General features: G+C 40.2%; 1 protein-coding gene across 11 annotated transcripts in view; it reads left to right on the forward strand.

The window, feature by feature from the left end:
• The window catches only part of RYR3 (ryanodine receptor 3), a 564,246-nt gene that overhangs the window by 198,710 nt on the left and 339,532 nt on the right, over positions 1–26,004 (forward strand). The window contains exon 1 of one of the 11 annotated variants that reach the window (XM_074394152.1): positions 1–25,958. The exons of the other annotated variants lie outside the window; for them this stretch is intronic. Within the exon in view, the coding sequence (XP_074250253.1) occupies positions 25,896–25,958 (63 nt within the window). The 5' untranslated portion in view covers positions 1–25,895. The remainder of the gene's footprint in view (positions 25,959–26,004) is intronic. 11 annotated transcript variants of the gene reach the window in all.

Genomic DNA, 26,004 nt, shown 5'->3' on the forward strand with positions numbered 1-26,004 from the left:
CCTGAATTGTGTCCCAGGTTGGGATTGGGATGCGCCACATCCCCAAAATACAGTCTACATTTTATCCAACTTTGAACTGAAAATTTTTCGGATGCCTGAGGTGATTCATATGGAGATAGCAGATCTCTCTCTCTGAGTTTGGTTGTTGTCATTCAGCAATGCTGCTTCTGCTTCCTTTGGGTTAATCAGCTTCCACCAGAAAACAGACCACCACTAATGCTGCCTGAGCAAGGCACAGGACGCTGAGCCTACTCTCCTGTCTTACCCTAGAATTCACCAGGGAATGTGGAGAGGCTAAGAGGGTCTTGAGACTGAGGGTGCCTACAAGGTAGTTTCTTTTTTTCTTGGGAAAACCTCACTAGGGAGTTATGACTTCTCCGGTGGACCACAACCAAGTTACAGGAGTCCGAACATGATTTCCTGCAGAATTCAGAGTCTTTGACATGTGTCCAGAACTTGATGGTCTCACTGATCATGAGCAAGTACAAATTGTCTTGAGTTTTCATTGTCAGTAAAATTATCCTTAAGTGTCTAACTAAGATACAAGCCCATGGCACGTCTTTTGGGCAAAACTTTGGCCAGATACTTCAGAATAATTTTTGACTCTAATCTTTCCTAATGACTTACATTCATTTATATGTATTTATCATCAAATACTTTAATTTTACTGCCTGAATATCTCAAAGTCCACCACTTCTCTCCACCATCCTCACTTCCCCATACTCCATTAGATGACTACCCTCTACCTTTTTGTTACAGCAACAGCCTATTAATTGCTTTGATTCCTTCTATACTTACCCCCTCCTCCCATTTTTCTACTCAACAGTTCTTTCCAAAATGCAGATGCAATTATTACAGCTGCCTGTTTGAAAATCCTTGGTCTTCCCGTTAGTTTGAGGTAAATTCCAAATTCCAAAACATGGCCTGGAGCCCTTTAGGAGTTGGTGAGCCCTGTTCACCTTTCCTGCCCATCTCTCACCACATCCCACCAAGTACTCAGTGTCCCAGCCACACTGAATTCTTCTCTCTGCCTCAAACATGCCAGTTCTCTTTTGCATCTGATCCTGCGTATTAGCTATTTCCTCAACATGGAGCAGCATTCCTCCTCCTCTCTCACCTCCCTTAAGTCATCCCTGTGTATCCTTCAAGAAACCAGTTTAGTTATTAGATCAGTTGCGAAGCCTCTGCTGACCCCACAAACCTGTTGCTGAAATCACGTTAGGTACTTTTTCTATCGTAGCTCTTACCACTCTGTACTGTCGTCGCAAGCCTTTTTTTCTTCTATACTGGAGAGTACACTGTCTTTGGGTAGAAACTGTTTGCATTTACCTAGTAGCACAGTTTGTTCATACTTGGAGTCCTATGTAATATGGACATGTCTCATTTATAGTAGAAGAGACAGTGACTGTAGAATCACAGGAATAGATGTTTCCATTTGAGCCATCCTCCAGCCCTTAATGTGATCTTGGGTACATCTAATCTCTTGAGACCACGGTGTTCTGTGACTTAGATCTCTAAGACCCTTAATACCAAATATTTGTGTTTTTTCATTCTTTTGGTTTATAAGTATGCTTTAGTAAGACAACTGAGAATAGCTTTGCTTCGTGCCTTAGATCGTTAACACAGGTGAGATTTTTGTTCATTTAATGTTTGCCTCAGTCTGGGTTCACTTCTCCCTCTCTTGCATTGACCTCAGCATCTTATATCCTCCACATACCCTCAAACACTTCCAGTTTAGGGAAACTCTTTTTTAATTGATCACTCTTCCTTTTCCATGATGCATCATAAACAGAAATCTTCGATGAGGGAGACCTAGTTGATTTTAAATATCACCGCTTTCAGTGTCAAACAACATCTGCTAGATCCAGCCTACTTACAGTCCCAGGATAGAAATTAAGAAAACAAATAGATACTGTGTTCACTGGAGAATTATTTCTTGGCTATTCTCTTACTCTGTTTTAAAAGTATATTTCAAAGGACTTCTTTTTCTTTATCATTTATCTTTAGTGGTTCAGAGAGTCCTATGGAAGAGAAAGTAAATTCACAAGTTCTAGTTCTTCCTTGTTGAAAAGAACTTAATAGTCTTAACTCGGTTTGTCTTAAGAGAAATAAGTAAACATTCATGTTCCAAGTAGAATGAAAGGAACAACTTCAATAAAATGGAACTCTCCATTTTAGAATATAAAGACCTATACTGATTACCAGGTATGCTATAGCAGAAGTTTGTTTAGTATGATTATATATTTCAGGAGCCACCTATAATTTACAGCATTTAGAAACCAATATATTAAATCTTACTGGAATAATCTACCCTTCTTTAAAAACCCATGTTCAAAATAAATGATCCATGACATTTTTGATAATATCTATAGAATCATTATCATCATCATGTTGAGTCAGACTCTGAAATTTTCCACATTGCCTTTTTATTCTATTTTTGCCAAAGATAAGAGAGACCTAATAGTTATTTTCCATCTTGACACATGTGTCACTATTACTATAAGAAGTAGTACTGGAGATCTGAGAGAAAAGGGACTTGAGAAGAGAGATGGAATACAGTTGGAAAGGCACTCTTTTCAGGTCATGTTATTTTACTGTGCATTGATGGCTCCACAAAAATAGTTACCTGAACAGCAGCTTCAAGTACTAGAACCCTCCTGGAACTCGCTTACAATCCCATCTGGGCTCTCAGTCTTTCATATGAAATACACAAGTTTTATATCATCTCTTGAGTCTGATTATTCCACTTTTCTGAAGTAATTACTGTGCACATTTACTATTGGTAGTTAATTTGATTTCAGAAGATAATATTCAGCAGGGAAGAAAAAGGAAAAAGAAGGAAGTGAGTTGACATGACAGAGCAGAACGATTCTCTGGAGAGCCTGGGGATGTTTGAGTGGGATGAAGCCTTTGCTGCCACTCCGTTCTGTTTGGAAATAGCCATTTTCTGTTCTTAAGTAGATATTATTTTCGCTAATGATCACGACTGCCACCAAATGGAAGGCTTTGAAGAGTATAATTTTTCCTTCTAGTCAAAAATTGGTCTGGGTGTGTTGCAACTGGACATTTAAAAAAATGACTTCAGCTGTTTATTCACGTTTTGAGTATACAGAAGTCTTTTTGCAAGGATTTACAATTCTGCAGCAATTTCTCTTACTAACAAAGAAAACAAAAGTGCCCTAATTTAACAGTAAAGAGGTTTCTTTATTATTGTAATGTCCTTAGCTGCAGCCAGTAGCACATGGGAGCCAGCTTTATATTGAGAAGAGAAGAAGTGATGAGGAGGACCTGAAGCAGAGAACATTTGGTGCCTCTCAGAGTCTGCCCTATCTCAGCTCCTCTCTGGATCGCTTTACCTCTGATCTAATCCTATCTAATTTTATTCTGGGGAAAATTACCAAGGGATAGCTGCTTGGCACTGTGGCCAATTTTATGACTACAGTTTGAAGTAAAATTTCTGCAATCAAATATGAAAGTATTTTCACATTTTCGATTTATTAGACCTGTAGTGTCTACCAACCTTTAGCAGGACGTGGAGCCAAAAGAGATGTCGGCATCTCCCTCTAAGTCCTCAATCCCCATCATCCTGTAGAAATGACTTTAAAGTGACAGCAAACAGCATTTGTGATGGGGGGCGGAAAAAAAAAAAAAAAAAAAAGCTCAGTCTTCAGTGTCAGGCTGATGTGTTGGACCAGGTGACCAAGAGGGCAAATTATTTCTCCTTTCTGTACCTTACTTTCCACATCATCAAGATGCAATCTACCTCAAAGGAGAATTAAATGAGATCAGTGCCTGCAACTGCCTGTGAGTTTGAAAACAAAAGTATTGGTTCCTCTCTTCATCCCTGGTCCACATCCTCCTGTTACACGGATCCTTGAGGAATATTCACACTGCCTCAAAGGAAGGAGAGTCCTATGCTACAGGACTCAGTGCATGTTAAACTTAACTCCAAATGGGTTCTGACATGAACTGGCATAATGCTTCTAGAAATGAAAGGCTTTGATTAACATAATTACCAACTGCACTCCTTCCGATAAGGGCTCCGGTTTTCTCTAAAAGTTGACTTCATCAATGTCAGGCCTCTGCAACTACAAAGAGAGATGAGATATAAATATAAAATGAACGAATGGTACAGTTTGCCACATGAATGTTACACTTGATGCATGTCCAGAACACATGAGATTATGCTTGACTTGGGATTCTAAAATATCTGGCATGCTAATACACAAGCAGCCTTTTAACCTTACTTGGGAGATGTTACCTGAGGAAGATACTATTTCTGCAAGAACCTTTATAACAGATGTCCTCACTGAGAAGTTCTTCATTTCCCTGTATTACTTTGTGATAGTCTCACTAACTCTGAAAGGAGCTTTTGGCTCCTTTGATTTATCCTTGTCATTACAGTAGCGAATATCACACAAGGAAGTTACTGCTTCCTGAGGATGACATGACGGTCACCTTCCTGTGAGTGCTATGGGCTGTATCATGTGACCCTGTAAACAGCCACTGAAGCATAAACATACATTATGCTATATTCATGTAAAAGTCCTTATAGTACATGTCATGAGATACATGAGATATTTACATTGCAGCCAAGTTTAGGACATTCATTCATCTCATAAAGTCACAGAAAATTTAGTAACAGGTGGCAACAGCATTAAAAAAGAATCAGGTAAAGATGCATCTACCCTGACGCTGCTAGGTGATAAAGAAATCAAAACAAACACTAATGAAGGGAATTACTAGAAGCCCCTTGTTTAAAGTCTGACCTGTGGCTGTGCCAAGATTTAGACATGTTGTGCACACTTACCTAGAATGAAGAAGGCTACTGGGATCCTTACTTCCTTCTTCTTAGGTCCCTGGGTGCCTGCCAACATTTTTATATCATAGAAGAAAGGGGGAACCACCATGAACCAGATTTCATGTCTCACTCTGAGGTTTTTATCTTCCCTTTATAACTGCTGGAAAAAAATTAGAAATAGAATTTCTTTTGTGTGTGTTTGGCGAGGAAACATGACTGATGGAGGAACTGTATCCGTAACTCTAAACCTCATCCCCATTTACATGTTTTAATATTACATTTTTTAAAAAATTTAATGAGTCAGATCTAACAGCCATTGATTATGCTTTAGGAGAGTTCCCAAGATTTCCTTTGGAGAGAAAGTTCTAAGTCACTCATGCTCATATTGTGATGTAAGTCCTAGGTCTTGCCTCATATGTATCAACTCCCTACAGCCAGAATACCCATGCTAGTTGTTGAAAGCCTGAGTTTCCTTTGTACTGGTTGGTAAAAAGTCACTGCCTGAAGCTGTCCCAAGAATGTCCTCGTTGCCCTCGCTCAGGACCTCCCCAGCCCAGTGCTGATGCCTTTCAGGCTGCTAACCCTTGGGGACACTCCGCCTCCCTGCACCTAATTGGTAAGAGCAGGGTATCCCACCATTAAATTTTTAACTTGCTTGACTTAACTGCTTTTTCTCTGGAGAGGGAGAAAAATAACATTCTGGTTTCAGATGCTGTTCTTTCCTTTTTTAATCTATGGCTGGCCATCCACACCTGCTGCAAAAATAATCTTTTTATATTCAACAAAATAACAAATCTGCTTGGTAAAATTGCTGTCATGTGCAAAAGCTTGTCAAAACCTCTTTAAAAGCTGTCCTGTGTTAGAGTTCACCTTACAGAGGTACTCAGGGCAGGCAGCCTGTTTCGGTGACAAAGCTGGGAGTTTGGAGGTTTAGATTTGGTCCTAACACTGCTACCAACTGGAAATTTAACTTCAAGCAAATCTGTTACTACCTGGGCTTTTAGGTTCACCACCTCTAAGTGACAACATCACTTAGATGCAAAAGTCTGTAATGGTTCTCAGGTCTGTAACAGTTGCAATGTAAATGAAAAAGTGTCGCCACGTCACTTCCTCTGGTGTGTCCTTTGGGCTGTAGCTCATCACTGATGAGCTGTGGAAATGTTCAGCTTTTCGTATTAACCATTGCTCTTGAGACCTTGGTTCCCGTTTAAGTAGAATGAATGTGTTTATTCTCTTTCGGCTTTGCTGTGGACAAGGAGAATTTTACAAAGTCCATCCAGGACGGCAACCCTAAAGCACTAAGCGTTGACTATGTAATTTTAATTGTTTTTGAGATGAGAGTCTCCTATAAATTTTCTTGTGGAATTATAGGGGACATATCCTGTATATTTCACAGGTTTTCTTTCCTCAAAGAGCTAGGCACTATTTTGATAAATATTACTGTAATTTAGAGGCCTCCAAACTAAGGTTTCAATGTGCTTTTTTTACAGACCAAATTGTCATTAAACATATGTATGTCCTAATGTTTCCATGATAAGCTGATATTTATGAAGATATATACAAATAACTCACATATTATTTTTCGACTGGCCTTTTGATGACATGATTTTTAGTTAAAATAGGCCATCTGGAAGATCTTACCTCAACCAAATCTGATTGATTGATTGCAATTCTAAGAGAAAGAAACTCCAAATTGCCTGATGGAGGTATTGACCCTTTTTCTTGGGTGGATTTTCTTACGTAAATGTAGTTATAAAAAATTGATACAGCAGATTTAGGTGACAGCACATGGCTTGCTTATAGTTTGTTGATGACGTCAGCACTGTACTAGAACCTAACAGGAAAAACAAACTTTATATTTAATGCTATTGCAAACCTCGAGATAAAATATTTACTAGGTAGGAAATCCACCTTTTTTATTCTCATTTTTTTTTCCTCTGTAGTGAGCATCAGTAGACTCCTCAAATAAGAAAGTTGAAAGCTTTCAGCAAAACCTACGCACACTAAAGTATGCATTTACTCTTTCGTTTTTGATTTTGCTAGCTCAGTGATCTCTCGGAATGGGTATGTTATTCACTCCTTTAATATACGTGTACTTTGCATGGACAATGACTCAAGCTGTATTTGTCATGAACTGGGCCTTCCACTTGTGAGTGTTCAGAGCAGTTTCCATTCTTTGTGTCTCTGCAATTAAGCACACACACACACACACACACACACACACAAACACTAGTGCACCTCACACTTCAGTGTTGTGAAATTAGAGGTGGCTGCACACTTAGAAATTCGTTGCCAGGCAGTTTGTTTTACCACTGCTCTGCAAGTAGAACGACTTGCCTGTGGACTCATTTTTTTTTTCTTCAAATCACTGCAAGTTGTTTTTAAAGTTTCTTTTTTGCTCTGAATATGGCCTAGATGGCCTGTGACCGTAGGTTTCAATCTGGTGAGATGACACAAGTGTGCTGCTTTGCCTTCATCTCAGCTTCTCGTTGCTTCAGATCTCTTCCAGTGCTATTACGCAGCTCCAGCTCTGCTATTCCATAAGGCTAGAATTCATGATAAAAATGGAAAAAGCTAGTTTGATACTTTCTTTCTCCTGCAATATCTCCAAAGTGAACGAGCAGAAGAATTAAATGTGAACTTCAACGATTAAGAATAACCATTCAGGTTAACTAGCTTTTTACATTTCTTCATATGCTGAGCAGTGCCTTTTCAAGTGAAAGAACCCACAGAATGAATTTTTAAAGCTCCCGACTCTCTCAGATCCCCCTATTTATTGAATATAGTGCTTCAGCTTTAGTGTACCTGTCTTTTCTTTGGCGAAATGGGAGTATTATGAAGTTCGCAACTCATGTTTAAGATCAGTATGCTTGTCTGATCCTGCGGTGTTTTCGCAAATGTGTTAACATTTAGCTTTGCTAATGTTACACAAACTGGAATTCTGTTCATCCTTGCTGTGGATGTTGGAATGCTCTATTGAAATAATCTTGTCATAATGGTATCTGTCATCTAGAAAGCTTGAGCTGCTTCTCCGTGTCTGGACTAAAGGTATTTGTTGTTGCAGGTGGTTGTTTTTATATTTTAATTGCAAAAAATTTAAGCATCTACATTAAAGTCTCTTCGAGGCATGAAGTGGGATTAGAGTGTCTGAGCTTTCTCCAGGACACAATCTGTAGGTAAATAGTTTATTATTCAGGGAGATGTTTTGATGAGAGATTTTGCTGGGAGTTTTTAGACAAATAACTGTTTCATGGAGGGCAGGAGTAGAGATGGGTTGTAAAAATGAATTTCAGCTGCATTTCTGGGAACATTTTGTAATTCTTATTTGTGCAATATTTGAAGTTTTGGGAAACTTTTTAAACCTGCTTACCTTTTGAAAATAAAGCACATTGGAATTTTTTAAATCCTAGGAGAATAGAAACTCTTCAGTTTATTTATTAGACTCCTCCTTTGATCATGTAATTCACTTTTTAATAACTACCACATTTTAAATTATATATTTGTTGGGAAAATTGAATGAACTGGAGCAAACTGCAGTTTATTTCCATTTCATAAAAGTTTAATAAGAGCACCACTCTGGATATTCTGGTAAAGGAAAGTTAACTTGGTGCTAGAGAAAACCCCAGTCTCAGCTGGCATTTTCATCCTTGAGTTAAAACCTTGTGACCAGCACTCCAGTCCTATGACTTCCACTATCTGGTTTTAGAGTGGAAGGAGCTAAAACGATGAAGTGGAATCGGTGGAGAGAAAGTAGGAATAAAATCAAATATACTTAGTAAAACCACGGTGTAAAAATGGCTCCCGTTCTGCAGAGGGCTAAAATGGTTACCTGGAAAATAAGAGGAAAGCTGAATGGAGAATGCTTCTGCCTCCACCTAGAGTTTCCTCCTGTGGGTACAGCACGTATTTGGCTCGTAGTCAGGTGGGAGGTGGGGAAAGGGCTGAGCCTTGTTTCTGTGTTGCATGATGTTGCCCTGGTGTGAGGGTGGAAAGTGGTGGACTAGGCAGGGAGTGGACATTCTGGCCTTGGTACTGCCACTCTCTGGTCCTTGCTGTCCCATCTGCAAAGAATGGACTCTGAACTAAACGAGTGGATCCTAAACGTCTATCCCAGGCTCAGTGTCTACCCATGATGAAAGATTCATAAGTCATAAGGAAAATGGGAACAATTTGTTTTAGGTACCCTTCCTATATTGATTTATCAGTTTCATTCCTGTTGTTGACATTGTACCGGTTCTTGAACTTGTTCACTTGTAAGGTCTATTCTTGCCTACAGTTAATGGATTCGACACAGTAAGAAGTTTTGCCCAAATACCAGATAGATGTTTTGGTTTAAAAACAAACAAAAAAAAGCCTTAAAAATGTTCTTAGCGAAACCTGGATAGCTAATTCCCTTGTTAGTTATGGTTATTCACCTCTTTCTTCGTAGATAACTGCCTTTGTGATGGAACAGGAAAGGCACTCAGTTTTAGAGTTTTTTAGGTACCAGTTACTCCTCATTTTGTTTTTGTTCTCAAGAAAGAAACATGCATTGGCACCAGCACTGATAAGAATCACCTGGTGCCATCCTATTAAGGATGTCCAGCTGGGGGCTTGATGCTCCAGACCCCATTTCTCTGCTGTTCATCTGCCTTGAAAAGGTAGAGGGAGGTAGGCAGGAGGACTGCGGTGCCATTCCAAAAGACTGAATTGACAGCTGACCCAGTATAAAGGAGGCCCTCACCACTGAGGCTTCTTCTAAGGAACAGCCTTTGGAAGTTTGCTTTTAAAGGTCCCTCTCTTGGCTGACTCCCCTGAATCCTGCTCTCTGGGTGGAGCCAGAGGTAGAAATTCATGATGGAACCATTCCTTCAAATACTCATTTTCATGTCTTTAATGAGCTATTAGAAAGGTAAGTTGAATGCACTGCTTTTTTTTTTTTAATTTATATCTTCATAGTTTAATTTCTAAAGCTGTGACTTGGTTTTAGGAATTTTCGGAATTGCTGCTAGGGTACAAAAATCTCCAGTTATTTTTAAAAATTTTTTAAATTGATGCATAACGTACCTAGTTTCAGAATACTTGTGATAATTTAATACATTCATCTAATTTATAAAGACCAAATCAGTGAAACTCTCCAGAATTTGTTTTCGATAGGTACAAATAACAGAGTTGTCATTACTGAGGCATCGTTAGTCCGTGAAATAGAGCTATGGAGCTGATTTTGTAAAACGCCATCTCTTCAATGATGCTGTCTAAACCTAGAAGCCACAACTAATTCTCTGACCTCAGGCAGTTGACCCAGGTCACCAGGAAAATGAGCAAGTGCTGTCCCCAGGCAACCACTTTGACTGTGCAAGACAGGTGAAGCAATAGGGATACACAAATCCATGCTTTATTAGCTCTGCAGATTTCACTGAAAGTCACTGGGAGAAACCATAGGTCTGTCTGCAGCTTTCCCAAACTCTCTCAATAAAACAGTCTCAACTTGTTACGTATGGAATTCCAATTCCTCTTCTCATAACTTCCGTCTTTCCTATGGCACAAATCCCTTCTGAACTTCTTACTATGTCTTCCCCAAGTGGAGCTGCTTAGGCTTCAGCTAACAATATTTATTGCATTTGCAATTTCTTATGAGATTTTATTAAAATGAGCTGTTCCCAGGGCAACCAGGAATGGTAAGTTCACTGGGCTAAAATCCTGGTCCAAACAGATCCAATTCAAACTGCTTTCTTGTCTTACCTTAGGTATTTTGCTTGCAGGAATATAAAACATTCTTCAGATTGCCAGTCTCTTTTGCCATTTCTGTCTATAAAAATTCATTAATGTGCACTGTTTTCTAAATACATTAACTTCGTTTTAATGCTATTAACAAACCTTAGTATTGTGTCGTGTGTGTGTGTGTGCATGTGTACATATCACTTAGCACTTCCTCACATTTATACTTGGCTTTCCAAACATTTACCCATGTATAAAAGGAATTTCTAGGGTGTCTATCTTTTGTACTTCACTTCTTTTTTCCACATGGTACTTTGTTACTAAGATAAAATTCTAACAAAAAAGAAGCCTTTATTATTTTGATTTTTTATATTAAACTATGTTTAAAAATCAGTTGCTTCAATCTTTTTTTCTGAAGAGTAATGTCCTAGTTGCTATATCTTAAAAACATGCCAAAATAATCAAGAGGTTTCTATATTCCAATTTTCCCCATGTTTATTAAATAAAGTCTACTTTAATTTATCCTCAGGTTCTAGCATGGAATGGAGACATACCCACCCCAAAATGGTCCTGTTTTAACATGTGTGTATATTCATCTAAACCAAAAGACTCATAGCTATAAGATGTACTTTTTCCCCGCCTCAGATATAGTCTCGCTCTGTTGCCCAGTCTGGAGTGCAGTGGCACAATCTCTGCTCACTGTAACCTCTGCCTCCTGGGTTCAAGCGATTCTCCTGCCTCAGCCTCCCGAGTAGCTGGGATTACAGGCACGCACCACCACACCTGGCTAATTTTTGTATTTTCAGTAGAGGTGAGCGTTCCACCATTTTGGGCAGGCTGGTCTCGAACTCCTGATCTCAAGTGATCCATCTGCCTTGGCCTCCCAAAGTGCTGTGATTACAGGCATGAGCCACTGCACCCGGACTATAAGATCTGCTTAAAATGCACTCACTTGATCTAGGAAAACAGTCTCAGGCCAAATCCAATTTTTTTCTTACAAATCTGAGTGGGCTTCAGAGAAAGGGGGATGCTAAGTGAGACAATATGCTATCCCTAATGTTCCCAGACCTCCCTGAAGCTATGTCCTGCTGGCTCAGACCATCCAGTTTGTAACCCATGAGACTGCACAGCATTCTCTCCCAGATGGAGCTTCTGCAGTTTTTCAAATTGGCTTAAAAAAAAATAAGGAACGAATAAAGAACAACTTGGGTTACCATGTTAACAGAATTGGTGGCAAGAGGCAAACACATTACCCAGAATTCTTCTACCATGTACTGATTGATTAATTTTTTAATTTTTTTCTGAGACGAAGTCTTACTGTATTGCCCAGGCTAGTGTGCAATGGCACAATCTTGGTTTACTGCAGTCTCTGCCTCTCGGGTTCAAACGAGTCTCCTGCCTCAGCCTCCCAAGTAGCTACAGGTACACACCACCATGTCTGGCTAATTTTTGTATTTTTAGTAGAGATGGGGTTACACCATGTTGGCCAGGCTTGTCTCAAACTGACCTCGTGGTCGGCCCACCTTGGCCTCCCAAAGTGCTGGGATTACAGGCATGAGCCACTGTACCTGGCCTCTTCTACCTTTTAAATAACCTTTCTAGTTATGTCCTTATAACCCAATGATTGAAAAATAACCTCAGCATAGAACTATTATAATTTGAACTAAATCACTGCTGTAACACTACATTGTAAATTCACTGTAATGTAATGTAAATGTACATAACAATGACCGTTTCACATAACGTGTCACCAATTCCTGTTTTAGTATCATCTTAGATTCACATCTCTTTTAAAATACCCAACATGTTCCCAGACCCAGTTGTCATTTTCTCTTGGACACTGCGATCCTCCTTGCTTGGTCTGAGGGAATGTGTGTTAACCTTTGCAGCATCATGGCTGCTGTCTTGGACCACACCTCTGCTTTCTTGCAGCAACAAGGTGGTCAAGGCTCATCTTAATTTTTCTACTTCAGGACATGAAATTGTCAACTCTTTAATATCCCTGGTTCTGTTTCATAGAGAATATTATAGATCAAACTCTGGCTTTAGGGATATATATTTATTACCCCCACTATGACCCATCTCAGGCCAAGCCCAGTTAGCCTGAGATTGGAGGAGATATTAGTATGATACTAGAAGAGAGGTTAAATTACCTTGATGACAGCATTATTTAATAATAGAGTGAGACTTTATTATTTTTATGAGGAACATGAATTTAAAGTTCACCATGGTTAGTCCAATATACTTCTAGCCTCCCTTTTATTTCCTGCCTTATCTAAATATGATAACTTTTTGAAATAACTTTTAGGCTCAGGAATAAATATGCAGGTGTGTTACATAGGTAAACTTGTATCACAGGCATTTGTTGTACAGATTATTTCATCACCTAGGTACTAAGCCTAGTGCCCAATAGTTATTTTTTTCTGGTCGTCTCCCTCCTCCTACCCTCAATCCTCAAGTAGGCCCCAGTGTCTGTTGTTCTCCTTTTTGTATTCATGTGTTCTCATCATTTAGCTCCTGCTTATAAGTGATAACATATGGTATTTGGTTTTCTGTTCCTGCATTAGTTTGCTGAGAAGGATGGCTTCCAGCTCCATCTATGTTCTGCAGAGGATGCCTTCTCATTCTTTTTTATGGCTGTGTCATATTCCATGGTGCATATGTACCACATTTTCTTTATCCAGTCTACCATGGATGGGCATTTAGGTTGATTCCATGTGTTTGCTATTGTGAATAATACTGCAATAAGCATATACATGCATGTCTTTATGGTAGAACAATTTATATTCCTTTGAGTATATGCCCAGTAATGGGATTGCTGGGTTGAATGGTAGTTCTGTTCTTAGCTCTTTGAGGAATCACCACACTGCTTTCCACAATGGTTGAACTAATTTACACTTCCACCTACAGTGTAAAGCATTCCCTTTTCTCCATAACCTCACCAGCATATTTTTTTATTTTTATAATAATAATAATAGATGTTCTGACTGGTGTGAGATGGTCTCTTATCGTGGTTTTTATTTGTGCTTCTCTAATGATCAGTGATGTTGAGAATTTTTTTCATAGGCTTGTTGGTTGCATATATGTCTTTTGAAAAGTGTTCCTGTCCTTTGCCCACTTTTTAATGAAATTGTTTTTTTCTTGTAAGTATGTTTAATTTCCTTATAGATGCTGGATATTGGACCTTTGTTAGATGCATAGCTGGCAAAAGTTTTTCCCTGTTCTTCACGTTGTCTGTTTACACCACTGATAGTTTCTTTTGCTGTGCAGAAGCTCTTAAGTTTTATTACATCCCATTTATCAATTTTTACTTTTGTCCCAATTGCTTTTAGCATATGTTTTATGAAATCTTTGCTAGTTCCCCTGTCCAAAAAGGTATTTCCCAGTTTGTCTTCCAGAGTTTTTATAGTTTTAGGTTTTACATTTGAGTCTTTAATCCATCTTGTGTTGATTTTCATATATGGTATGAGGAAGGGGGATCCAGTTCCAGTTTTTGGTATATGACTAGCAAGTTATCCCAGCCCCAATTTATTGACTAGGGAGTCCTTTCCCCATTGCTTGTTTTTGTCAGCTTTCTCAAAGATCAGGTGTTTCTAAGTATGTGGTGTTATTTCTGAGCTCGATAAGAGCTTCCCCTCCCCCCCCCTTTGAGCTATCATAGTTCCTGTGGCCCATAGCTATAGTACTATGCTGTCCTTTCTCCATTCATTAACACAGCACTTATAGAACACCTATAAGTGCACTTATAGAACACCTACTATGTTCTTTCCATCTTCTGGTTTCAAGGCACAGTTTTCTAGAGTTTCCGTATCTTCTTTGATTCCTCAAGCTGCATAAATAGCTGTGGATGCATATTGATTACTGGACAATGGTATGGTTTCCAGTGATTTATATAGCCTACCTTGGCTCAAGTCAGTCACTTAAATCTGTTTCTCTGGCACTTCCCCTTGCTGTGGGCCATCACAAACTCTTTCTCTTAGGTAACATACTTTCTTCTGCAGGTTTCTGAAGATCATTCTCAGTTAGTAGTGATCTCTCTCAGTAGAAAGAGCAGAGATCAGGAGCAAATTCTTTTCAGTACCAAGTCGTTACATTACATTAATAGTAACCACCAAACTTGCTGCAAACTGATTGAATTAATTTTTTTCCTTCACTGGAGGAGGTAAACATCAACATAACTGATACTAATTTTATTAATATTGTGGAGTTGTTTTTGTTTTTTTTGTTTTTTTTTTCAAATTGTGAACCATAATTGGTGTTTCTGAGCTGGCCGCTCCTCCTCCTCTCACAGGAGCTCTGCAGGTGCTACTTTTAATATGCCTTCTTTCTTTGCTGCAAAGCCTGCCACAGTGTCTCGCAGCTCAAGGGAACTCAGGTTTTACTGTCAGCCCCATAGGTTATCCTCCCATTGTCAGAGTGATAAATTTGCTCCACACACAATGGGAGAAAATAGATCAGATGGTGCTCACTCTATCCAGGTCCCAGCTTCCATTCATAGATCAGAAAAGCTTTTTTATTTAACTTTTATTCTTCCAGTTGACAGAAGAGCTAGTGGATGAAAGCAATGCTTGGACATAAGCCAGCCTCTGAAAGGTGGGCTTTGGAAAGCAGCCATGCGAATAGTGCTGTCCAAGCGTTAGACAACTCAAAACAACTCTGAGACGCACTAGCCCTGCAGATACAGAGAGAAACGTAGAATGCTATAGTAAGAATGCAGAACGAATGCTGAGGTGTACCCTTAAGGGCTGGGGGTCTGCAAAGCACAGAAACCAGAGTGAGTATATAAGATCAGAGGTGACTAATTCCAGAGGGAGGTGACCAAGTAGTAAGGGAAGAAATTGTGCAAGTCCCTTTTCCCCAGCCTGCTTTGTTCTTTGCCATTAATTAACTGAATCTCTTCCCAGGCCCTGCAGAGTCCACCCAGGCAGGCAGGGAGGTCTAGAATGCATGGGAGGCAGTTCAGGAAGTGTCTAGTTGACTGTTGGTGTGGTGAAGGCAGGTGGATCTGGGCTTGATCATGGTGGGCCTGAAATGCTTCTTCTAAGAAGCTTATCTAAATTCTTCACCACACATAGATTTTGTAGTAGGGATTTGTGTCTTTCTATCATATATATAGAAGCAGAGCTGAAAGAGAAGGAAAGAGAGTCAAATATTAGTCCTAAAGCTAGTAAGGACAAGCAATCATGTTTGTTCTTTGCTTCTTTGGGGTTTTGGAGAAATATTAAAAGGAAAGTCAATCACTGATCCAAAACGGTGATTCTAAGAACAGAGAAGTGCTTGCTAACTGCATGGGTCATACTGATTACTTGCATGAAGGGTCCTGTGTGGCTGAGTCCCAGAGGGGTGACGGTCAAGCCTGACTGTGCATCTGAATTAACTGGGAGTTCAGACCTCACTGTGGGCCCACCAAATCAGAATCCTATGAAAATGACCCAGCTTTTATGTTTTTTTAAATTCTATATTCATTTTTAAATCTCTAGTTATTCCGGTCTATAGCTGGGATTGAGGGCCACTTTTCTAGAAGGAAATCATGAGAGGTTCAGAAGAATGATGTGATTGCCCTCAGAACAGCACCTGGTCCATGGGCAGGTACGAAGTATTAGGAGCATCTGTTCTGGCTACTCCCAGGCCTACGTACACAGGACCCTGGAGATTCAGTCTCTCCACCCAAGGCCACTTCATGTAATTCAGGAAAAAAGCAAGTTGGCTGTTTGTTTTGCTTGGGAATATACACTTGGCCCCATGCTCATTATGTGGATATAGAAAGACTAGGAGGAATCGTTCTCCATCTAGCAAAATCATAGTTGAGACGAGCACAACAAAGATAGAGAGATTTAAAAAAAAAAATAGAGGTTGGTTGATACAAGATATCCAAGGGGAAAAAAACCCCATGTAAGTGGAAGGAGTGCAGGAAATGGGGAGGAGGATCAGATAACAAAATAGAGTCCAGTTGACCTTCTGCTTTATAGCTCGTGTGGGTGAAGGTGTCATACACAGTAGTAGTCAGCAGGGTTTTATGATAAAAAAAACTTACTCCTATTTTGTTATCTATAAATCCCCAGGATGAACAGTGAGTTTTTTGTAGAGAAATAGTAGATTAGAAACAGTGCTCAAATTTTCATGTCAAGGTAATTGGACCATTTGAATGTTACATTCCTTGTTGGAAATATTCATTATGCTACATTTGGTGAATGGAAATAATTGGGAAGAGCTCTTAATCTTGACCGTTTGTGGCCACTGGTTCACCATTTTATCTGAAGCTTGAAAGGAGGAGGAGGAGTATGGATGGTTCAAATAGAAACCGGAGCAGTGACTGGAAAACAGATTTGGCTGACAAATTTGTCTGCTTTTATGTAAAGAATGAACTTGGCAACATCAGATTCTTAATCTATACGCTGTAGGTGAAGGTGGGGGGAATAATTCAGAGAAAAAAAATAATTGCCTCACCTCTTTCCAAAGCATACTTGTCATCAATCTAAATGTCATTAATACTTTGACAAATATCTGGCGATTCGTTGTTTTAAAAGACACCATAATAAGAAACATGTGTTACGGCTGCCATTTTGGCTCTCTGTTCACTCCATGGCATCTGCGTTCAAAGAAAAGCACAGATGTAACCAGGATGACCCTGCCCAATTTGGAGGCATCCCAGTGACCACCTTTCCCCCCTCAATGGAAAATGCTCATCTGTCGTTTGAGAAGCAGTGTTTGAAAAGTATCGGGACTAGTGGAAAATTCAATCATTTAATTTGTTCCCCAACCATTGTGGACTGGGATAAAAGGGCAGGAAAATTGTTGCGGAAGTCTACGTAGATTCTCATAGGGCAAAGGCTCTTATTTTTAAAGTCTTAGAAGACAGGAGTTTCCTCAGTTGTCTTTGGCTGTACGTTTGGAGTTTAAGGCTGTACCATCCAGGGACTCTTCCCACAGCTTTAATTGCTCCCAGGAAAGAATCAACTCTAGGTCACCACAGCACCTCCTTTGCAGTCTCCAACCCATCTGAGCCATCTCTCAGATTATACCTATTCTATGTGCCAAACTGGTGCAAAGCAGAATCCAAGCATGCATTTTCCTGGAAGAGACTACTTTATTGGTTTACAGGTTGTTGCTGCAAATGATGCCTATGGCTGGAAATTTATAGCTTCTCAAATTAGGCTCTGGCCCTTCGTCCTTTTGTTCTGAAATCCTTCCATGTGGCTGTGAAACTAATGACATGAACAAAAAGGAGATTGCACAGCCTTCTCATCCAGGAAAAATAATTCTAGGCACTTCCAAGAGAGAAGGTTGGCTGGATTCAGTAAATTATAAACCATGGGAATGGTAAATTTGACATTCGGTGTTGGGTGGAGGGGGATGGATTGTTTGATTTTGCCTCTATTGTCCTTGCTTAGTGGCAGAGTTTATGTATTTAACAAATCAAAGGAGTGCCTGTCTGTGCACTGCTTTTGAAGTATTCTTCTCTTTTCTCCTGTGATATGAGGAGATGGGGAGAAGGCAGTACTGTGGGTGTTGAAGGTGAGGCTCCCCGGAGTCAAGGGCACTCTACAAGAGCACAGTAGCAGATGGACTGACTGCCGTAGGTCCTTCTGCCACCAGATGCAGCCAACTTTCTTTTCCGGGGTAAGGGCTGTCGTAGTGTGCATTGTAGCCTTTGACGTTTGGTCATGTCTTTTTAGTAAGGCAACTGCTGGCTGACCAAGTAAGACTGCCATGATCACTGAATGTGGGGGAAGTAGTGCTGTCTGATGCTGCACCTTCCTCCTGTTTTCTGAACTTCATTAAGATTCGATGTCACAGGTTCAGTTTTCACTGATAGCCCAAAATGCCCATGAAGGATGCCAGGGGCGTGTCTCCCCTTTCGAGAGGGTTTCTGTGAAGGACCTCGCTGCCCTGGCTCAGTTAGTCCAGGCCTACTTGGAAGATTTCTTAGGGGAAAAGGTCTTCACAAAGTTTCCCGAGGTTGACGGCTCAGGCACCTCTGACTATTGGCTTTCAATTCATATTTATCACCCCAATTTGAATTGAAAATTAAGGTGTAAAAGAAAGATAGCTTACACTGTGCAGTGTTTCATACTCCAAGATTGAGAGCCACAGGCAGTAGGTAGAATCTCTATTCATCTCAGGCGAAGGAGGGTTGGGCAATTAGCCAGTTGAGGAGTGAAGTACCTGATCCAAAAAGGTGGTGAAGAAACAAGTTAAGTGTCCCACACTGGGCTCTCTGGGGTTTTACACCAGTTTCAAAGAGTTAGGTTGCCTGCGTGTACTTAGTGAGCTCCTGTTGTCTCGTTCCCTGGCTCTGATGCACGAGCCCCTCCCACCCGTGGGCTCTACTTTGTAATTCCCGGTGTACTACCACAATATCCTTTATTAACTATTAATGTCATTAGAGAGAAAAAAATTGTCCCTGTTATCAGATGTTTACAATTCAAGGCCTGTTTGGAAAATTCCCCATCAGTTCCTTTGGTGTAATTTGAGCTGGAGAGGTATTCTCCAGCCCTCTCTGTCTAGCCCTCCTGGAAAAGCAGTTTGCTTGAGTAGGATCTTTGGAGTTTGACCAGAGGGAGTAATTCCCTAACCTGTAGCAGACCTAGAATCTCACAGCTGAGTGAGGCAGCCTTGAGAAATAGGGAATGAACTAAATCCCCAGAAATGAGAATGGGATCTAAAGTAAAGAGTCTACAAGGGGCAGTCAGAGGAGCCAGTGGGTTTGGGACTGAAACTGCAATGAATCCCTGCAGCAGATGTTTCCTATGGAGTCTGAAGCTGAGCCTGAGAGAGCTATGAGGTGCTCAGGTATCTTCAATAAAGGCTGTCTCTCTAGCATTTCCATGTAACACCAAAGGTGTAACAAGACTCTGGAGTCAGTGCCTTAAAAGCAATGATGCTAGATAGGTGTTCCCATCGGCCTTTCAGGCAGGTAAAGTTCTTTCCTGAGGATCCTGGCAAAGTAGTTGCACCCACGAGCAACTCAAGGTGTAAGGAATAGACAAAATAGTTGTATAATGCTCCATTTCATTAAACACAAGCACCATGTTGTTGCCCCTGCCACAAACATGTTATACTTTTACTCAAAATGATGATACAATAATAGCGTTAAAGAAAATTTAGAAAAGGAAAAATTCAATGGTTCTGCAACCAGCCAAATGGTGATTTCATTTTCATAGGTTTCCTATCGTTCTTGCCTGTATATAATCATTGAAGGCATTTTGTATTCTGCTTTCTCACATTATAAATATTTTTCTGTGGTTCTACATAACCTCTATAATTGCCTTCTTTAATTGTTAGGGCATAGAACATCCTGAAGAAGCCTCATCATTAATAGATAATATTTTTCTTTGGGATATTTAGGTTCTCTCAAGGTTTGTTGTTGTTGTTGTTGCACCCATTATACTGCTCTTGTCACAGCTGGGTGCACACTTTTCTTTGCTTGTCTTGAATTGCTCCCAGAAGTAGAATTACAACAAAAAGGGTTACGGAATTCTTTATGGCCCTTTTCATATATTGCCATATTGCTTTGCAAAAGGGTTGTACTTAGTACCCCCTTGCCTGGAATTACATCAGCTAGATTGCAATTCTAACAGCATTTTTTCCCACTTTTGCAAATTTTGTAGATGTCAAATGATACATCAAAGTTGCTTTGAGTGTCACTACTTTCATTACTAGAAAAGATAGAATCTCTTCCATATGTTTGAATTTTCTTCTAATACGCATCGTTTATTCATATTCTTAGCTGACTTCTTTGAGGCTTGGTTTTTTCCCCTACATTTCAATGAAATAGTAACCCTTTTGTCATGGTGTTACAAAGTCTGTCTGTAGTCTGTTAAATGTTGATGTTTCCATTGTTCTGAATTTCAATAATTTTGGTACAATCGTATCTGTGTTTTATTTCCTTTGAGTATATCTGATACATCAAAGCATGGATGAGTATTAGGTCCATAAAGAATGTAGCCCCTTCTGTTGCATGCCAGTTGTTTTAGAATTTAATTTTAAAATGAAATATTTAATTATGTTATCCATCCCTAACTTATCTTTTTATGTTTCCTGCGGATCTTACTGAAAGCTTTTCTGATATGCCATCCACATCTCACAGAGACATGTGCTTAATAACCCTGCCTTTCTCCTGTTGGATGGAAATCTGCTTTGCCGTATGCTACACTTTCACAGTCAGACCTGTAGACGGACTGTCCACATTGTGCTACTTTTTCTCTTTGAACCCGTTTCAGAGTGAATTAATGAACTTGGCTTCATAACATTGACTAAACTGTGATTTTCTTCAGAATAAAAAATCCTTACTGTTTGTATTTCCAGATTAGTTTTGTAGCAGTTTGTTAAATTCCAAAATATCCTATTGCAATTATTATTAAAACCTTATTAAATCTGTAAGTTACATTTAGGGTGATAAGCAGTTAGAAATATTAATCTTCTCATCCTGTAACAAAGTACACCTTTCCATTTTGTCAAATCAAATCTTTTTTTATAAAATAAGTTTCTGTAGTTTGATTTTAAAGATTGCATTCACCTAAACAGATTCCTAAAAATTTAATATTTTGTGGAAACCATGAGTAGAATCTTTCACTGTGATTTCTAACTGAATATATGGGTTACTTGCTTTTGTTTATTTCTAGTTTAGGTATTACTGTTTTCCACCTATAAGGCATCATCACTACTTATTTGTCACTTGCATCAAAAGAAATGCAAACCTGCCAGGCAATGTAAAAGGGCTCCAGCCTGTTCAGGAAATGCTGTTCTGTGACCTTTGAGAAAACTACTTCCTTCTATAGCCTAAAAGAGTAGAACTGAAGTGAGGTGTGAAAGGAAGAGAAAATTAAAGTACACACATCCATGTTTGGAAAATGACTTTATCCCCTACAAGACCTCCTAGGACTATGACCTTCCAAACAAGCACAGCAAGGAGCCTTCCTGAGGCCTTGGAATATTTTTTTTTTTTTTTTTTTTTTTTTTTTGAGACGGAGTTTCGCTCTTGTTACCCAGGCTGGAGTGCAATGGCGCGATCTCGGCTCACCGCAACCTCCGCCTCCTGGGCTCAGGCAATTCTCCTGCCTCAGCCTCCTGAGTAGCTGGGATGACAGGCACGTGCCACCATGCCCAGCTAATTTTTTTGTATTTTTAGTAGAGACGGGGTTTCACCATGTTGACCAGGATGGTCTCGATCTCTCGACCTCGTGATCCACCCGCCTCGGCCTCCCAAAGTGCTGGGATTACAGGCTTTGGAATATTTTTTACTGCCTAGGACTCCCGAAGTGGAACTTGGGGTTCAAGATATTAAAGGAAGTTGAATTGGAGCTTTGACAATCTTGAAACATTTGTGGGTGGCTGGCTAGAAGCATAGTCCCCTCCCCTCCTTAGTTGCTGTATCTGGTTTATCTGACTGGGAAGCAGTGTCCTCTGGGAACTACTAGAAGAAATGTCACTAACAGAAATTATGCAAGATGATTGAGTTAATGAGCTAGTGGAACATTTTTCCTCTGGACATGGCATCAGGGCCTTTCAGCAGCATTTCCCTGACCCATCCCCATCCTGTGAGATGGAACCAAATATTTTCCTTCTGCCAATGACAATAGTCAAGGTCACTCATGGTAGGGACAGGACTGCCATTCTGATAAAGCCTCCCAGTCTTGAGGTATGGATCTCCTTCGTGAACAGACCCACATAATCTTCTATGTAGCATATCACACCTTTCCTGGAATGTTATTCCATAATTACTCAAACAATAAAAAGAGTAGAATTTGTAGTTAAACCCAAGTTCAAATCCAAACATGCTGATTACAAGCTCATCATGGGAATGTGCCTTAAATTCACTATGCCTCTTTTTTTCCATCTGTAAAATGAAAACAAAAGCACCCCCTCCCCCAATTACTTACTCAGGAAATATTTAATGCATACTTCCTGTGTGCCGGGCACTGATGTGGGCACAGCAGAGGACACAACACACTCATGGAGCTTGTATTCTAGCGGAGAAGCGAGTAAATTTATTTTTAAAATGATGAATGCCACAGGAGATAATAAAACAAAAAATGTGACAAAGTGAGGGTGATTGTTGTTTTCAAAGAGCTGATCAGAGACCTCTCTCATGAGATGTTTGAGCACATAACTGAATAAAGGGTGGAAATTAACCCTGAGAATATTGGAAGAGCATTTCAGGCAGAGGGAAACACATGTGCCAAGGCTTTGTGATGGGAGCATGCTTGTCTAAAAAATAGAGGAAGATTAGGATGATTGGAGCAGAGGGTATGACGGAGAGCATGCATCTGGTAGGTGAAGTTAGAAAGGTATGAGAGAACCATGTAGTGCAGGGCAGTGATTTGCAAACTACATCCAGTAGGCCAAATCCAGACTATGACCTGTTTATGTACATGCCGGTAGACAAGGGAGGTTTTTAAATTTTTAGAAGAATTTTTTTTAAAGTTTTTTAAAGGACAAATTCTTAAAATAAAATAAGGCTGGGTATGTGGTAGCTTACTCCTGTAATCCCAGCACTTTGGGAGGCCAAGGTGGGTGGATCACCTGAGGTGAGCAGTTTGAAACAGCTGGGCCAACATGGGGAAACCACATCTCTACCAAAACTACAAAAATTAACTGGGCGTGGTGGTGCACACCTGTAATCCTAGCTATTCAAGAAGGAGGCTGAGGTAGAAGAATCACTTGAACCTGGGAGGTGGATGTTGCAGTGAACAGATATTGCACCACTGCACCTCAGCCTAGGCAACAGAGTGAGATGACTCCGTCTTAAAAAACAAAACAACAACAACAAAAACCAGCGGACAGTAGGACAGTAGCATATTGGGCCCACAAAGCCTACAATATTTGTACCTGGCCTTTTACAGAAAAAAATTACCAACTCCTGATGCAGAGCCTTAGAGGCCATGGTGAGGACTTTGTATTTGTATTCTAAGTATGGTAGGAAGCCATTGGGGAGTTTTGAGCAAGCAAGTAACATGTGACTGACAGTTTTTAAAGGATGTCTCTGGCTGCCATGTTAGCTCAGACTGTGAAAGGAGGAAGGGCAGAGCAGGGAGCACAGTTGGAAGGTTGGTTGTTAGCAAAATCCTGATGAGACTTGGTGGCAATAGAATGGACTAGATTGACAGGTGCAAGGTGCTGATTAGTAGGATTCAGAGTATACTTTAGAGATGGCACCAAAAGATGCTTTGGACAAACTGAGGGGTATGAGAAGAAAGGAGTGAAGGATGGCACCAGGATTTCTGGTCTACTTACCCCTCATAATGTTGTTGTGGAAACAGTGAGAAACTAATTTTTTTCTACCTCTGTGGCTTGACCCTTCCATTTCTTCCACCATTTTGCAGTCAGGGTTTCCTTTCTAAGGCACAACTTTGAGTGTGACACTCTCCTTTCAAAAATATACTCCAGTATCTTGTTAGCTGTGGAACAAAGTCCACCACTGAGCCAGCCAGTCCAAACCCTCCATAATCTGGCTGCCCCTCCCCTGCGTCCTGTGCATGTCCTGTCACTCCTGTTCATCCACCCCAGCCCGAACCAGAGAATGGTCTGCGAGACCCCATGTGTGCTGTAGTTTTTCCACTTCCAGGCTTTTGCCTATTTGTGCTCCTCCCTCTTACTATGGAGGTGTGCCAACAGTCCTACTAAAATGTTGTGGTTTACTTTTACAATAAGGTCATTGCATGATAACCTCGTTATCCTCCTAGTCTATTTGAACACTCTCCATGTTCACTTCTTTTAATAGGTGTTTCCATTTGTAACATGATTTTTATACACAAATCTTATCCCCCACCATCAAACTTCAGAAAAGAAGATGGTATAGCACAGAATTAAGTGCTTTCACCTTTGTTAAATCCTGACTGGGGACTTGGAACCTCTATGACTTTGAGCAAGTTACTTAATCTCTTTAAACCTCAGCAGTGTGTGCCAGTGGTAGTAATCAAAAACTCTGTTGGAAAACCACTTCTGCCATTCTAGCCCTTGAGGCTTGATGGTTCCCTGAAAGCAGTGGTTCTCAAAACATGAGCCCTTTTGCTTTTGGGGATCAGTGGCTCTTAATTCTTATGATTACAGAGTTGGTAGGGACACAGAAGAGTTGGAGGAAGGTGTGACCCATGATTAACAGTAGGAAGTATAAGCTGGTCAGTAGATCAGTTTGAGATGTAGGACTGTTTGGGAGGACACATCCACAATATAAGCCATCAGGAGCCATCAGTTAACTTGTAATAATACGAGTGACTAGGACCAGTTTTTGTTAGATTGACAAGATGTGAAAATTATTTGGTATGTCTAATTTTAATGTAAGCTGTTGACACATTTGTAAATACAGACACTCAGGTTAGTGCAAATGATTTCAAGAAATCTGAAAATATTGTGAAGAGCATTGTAATTCCACACAGTATTAAAACCTGGAGAACACTTAAATATCTCTGTAGCTGTGGGAAAAAGCACAGCCGCATTTATATTTAGTTACCGACTTTTTTGGAACATGATAGCACGTTTATCCTTTTTCTCTTCTTTAAGCTCATTATGTGACATGAAAAGCCATCTCTTTGACAGAGTGATTCTGTTAATGCAAATAGAATTGAAATGAAATTACTCCAGGCCTTGTCCTCCACACTACCTGATTCCCTTTCCTCTGCATTGCTCATTACTGTGGTTGCAGGTGGACATGGGAGAGGGGCAGAGCCTCAAACCAGCCCTTGGGCTGCTGGTCTGTAGCTCTGAATAAAATGGACTGCATAAGAAAAATGCTAGAATTATCTTCTTAATTAATTTTTATCTCAAGCTTTAGATTCTCTTTCTGTGCATGTTTGGGGAGGGCAGGGTTTATGTTCAAATATTTTCTCCAAAGGGGTATGTGATCAAAAACTTTGTCACTGGTTAGCATGATGAGGAGATACTTAGGTGAGAGGTTGGAAATGTTGATGCCATAAAAATCCTAGAATTTTCTGTAGGTTGCATTTTCCATGCTACCTACTCACCTCTAACTATAATAAATTATAGCTTTGTCTCATATCATGTACTGTTGAGTTCAGCATAGTGACCTGTGAATCGGAATCAGGGAAAGAATAGGAAACAGACACCAGTGGCTTTATGTTGGGCCATCTCTCCCTCTCATGCCTCCCTCTCCCACTGTTTGGGCAGCCACTGAGCAAATAGCCAAAGTGGAGTTGCCTGGTGAGGCAGAGAAGCTACCTAGATGGTCTCTCAACTGAAGGATCTATTTCTGCATAACTGGTTACCCTTTTAAAGTCCTGGATTTCAGAGCCATCTCTCGTTGGTGAGATCTGTGTAAAAAGGACCCATTTAAGGTAGTGGGCAGAAGGCATAAGTGCCTTGATGGGAAAAGACTGCATGGCACAGATTGTGACCATGTGCCTGCCTGCCTGCCATGCTGCCTTTGTGTCGCTAGGCTATGGCTACATCACGTTTGTTTCTCTCTCTCACTCTGAATGCTTCTGAGAAGTTTCAAAGGAAGGTAAGCAGTACCTATGTCATTTACATGCTTCTCTGGTAGAACAGCT

The sequence above is a fragment of the Saimiri boliviensis genome, chromosome 2 (genome assembly GCF_048565385.1).
Source record: "Saimiri boliviensis isolate mSaiBol1 chromosome 2, mSaiBol1.pri, whole genome shotgun sequence".
NCBI lineage: Eukaryota > Metazoa > Chordata > Mammalia > Primates > Cebidae > Saimiri > Saimiri boliviensis.